This window comes from Octopus bimaculoides, chromosome 9 (assembly GCF_001194135.2).
Source record: "Octopus bimaculoides isolate UCB-OBI-ISO-001 chromosome 9, ASM119413v2, whole genome shotgun sequence".
NCBI classification, from domain to species: Eukaryota; Metazoa; Mollusca; class Cephalopoda; order Octopoda; family Octopodidae; genus Octopus; species Octopus bimaculoides.
In genome coordinates, this window is record NC_068989.1 from 7364935 (window position 1) to 7367097 (window position 2163).

At 35.6% G+C, this 2163-nt stretch overlaps 1 protein-coding gene across 1 annotated transcript in view; it reads left to right on the forward strand.

The window, feature by feature from the left end:
- LOC106867999 (deleted in malignant brain tumors 1 protein) overlaps positions 1–790 on the forward strand; it is a 43043-nt gene extending 42253 nt beyond the window's left edge. Inside the window, exon 33 of the mRNA XM_052970316.1 lies at positions 644–790. Within this exon, the coding sequence (XP_052826276.1) occupies positions 644–657 (14 nt within the window). The 3' untranslated portion in view covers positions 658–790. The remainder of the gene's footprint in view (positions 1–643) is intronic.
- Positions 791–2163: the final 1373 nt, after the last annotated feature.

Here is a 2163-nt window from a genome sequence, read left to right on the forward strand (position 1 = left end):
TCCAGTTGATCCGATCAACGGAACAGCCTACTCGTGAAATTAACGTGCAAGTGGCTGTGCACTCCACAGACATGCGTACCGTTAACGTAGTTCTCGGGGAGATTCAACGTCGCACAGAGTATGACAAGGCTGGCCCTTTGAATTACAGGTACAACAGAAACAGGAAGTAAGAGTGAGAGAAAGTTGTGGTGAAAGAGTACAGTAAGAGTTTGCCACCATCCCTTGTGGGAGCCTCGTGGAGCTTTAGGTGTTTTCGTTCAATAAACACTCACAACGCCCGGTCTGGGAATCGAGACCGCGATCCTGTGACCGCGAGTCCGCTGCCCTAACCACTGGGCCATTGCGCCTCCACTGGAACAGTGATTATGCATATAAGAAAAAATAAACATTAGTCAAAGCAATTTGTTAGCGTTTTATGGCTTTTATAATTATTTATGTTATATAATATTATGTCATGTTATATATTATATTCATAGTATTTAGTGTAATATTATAATATAAATGAATTATTGGATTGTCAAACTTTGAGAGCATTATTATTGTTGTTGCTGGTGTTGCTGTTGCTGTCGTTATCGTTATATTACTCATTTATTGTTAAACGTTTCATCTGTCTTAAAAGATTCAATTTGTATTTTCGTTGCAGAATACACTGTTTGATTGATTTATCTCCCCCTACTTCCTGCACTGACTAATTGCTCTGAACATTGGGTTATCAGCCAGCAATTGCGAACATTCACGAAACTTCAAGCTTGTAATCAATAACATTTATAGAAATAAAGATAAATACAGAAAACAATTGAAAGTGTAAAATTTAAATACTTATATACTTTTCGTGTGTGTGTGTGTGTGTGTATATAAATATATATATATGTATGTATATGTGTGTGTGTGTTTGCATGTGTGTGTGTGTGTGTGTGTGTGTGAGTCTGTGTGTGCACACATATATATATATATATACGACCCTCCATGTTTGTTATTGTTTGGTTTTCTTGTATGTCTCCACTGTCCTGTTTTTGTTCCCAACTTTGACCCTCCATAAATCCCAAATTTTATTTTAGTATTTGTGGGAGCAACTGCCTGCGAAGACACATACTGTCGTTTAATGTTCGAAATGAGAAGTATATAGACAGCCAACAACTGATGAAGGGTCGTTCTTTATGTTACTTGTCCTATTTTCCATTTCTTTCTCTCGTTATTTGCGTATTCAACTCATTTGTTTCCATAGTTCATGTTGTCTACTGTTTGACATGCTGTACTCATGTATGCATATATATATATGTGCATATATATATATATATATATATATATATATATATAATTTATATTATTATTTGATTGAATGCCATGCATCTATTTCCAAGTAAGTTTATATATATATATATATGTATGTATGTATGCATGTATGTATGTATGTATGTATGTATGTATGTATGTATGTATATATGTACATACGTACGTACGTATGTATGTATGTACGTACGTATGTATGTATGTATGTATGTATGTATTCAATTTGATTGTGGTCAAGAACAAATGTTGGTTTCTTGAATCACTTGCTATTTACATGTATTTAGATATACATATGAGCATAAAAAATTAATGTGTCTGTGTACATGTGCGTAGGTGTGTGACTGTATGTATGTGTGTATATATATGTGTGTGTGTGTGCGTGTGTAGAGACTCATACGTGTGTGTGTGCGTATTGGTTACTCTTGAGTGCTACTGGTAACATGTAACCAGTGCAACCGGTTTCATGGTCAGGTCATTGGCAACTAAACCAACAGCACCACTCAGCCTGTTTGGCAAGAAAGAAGACTTTTAGACAAACTGCAGGATGAAAAGCAAGACCCATTGAAGAGCAGATGAATTCGGAAGAATGAACAGCTATCTAATTACATGGTGTGTGTGTGTGCGTGTGTATGCACAAGGAATTAGAAATTTATTATTTGATACCTAAGTGCACATTTAGCCTATAAATAGATACATAGATAGATAGATAGATACATAGACAGAGCAACAGACAGACAGACAGATAGATAGATAGATAGATAGACAGATAAAGGGGTTAAGTCGATTACATTGACCTCAGTGCATAGGCAGAATAGTTAAGGGAGGTTCATTTTCCATAGGGCTTCCATACAGTTTCTATCTACCAAATTCACT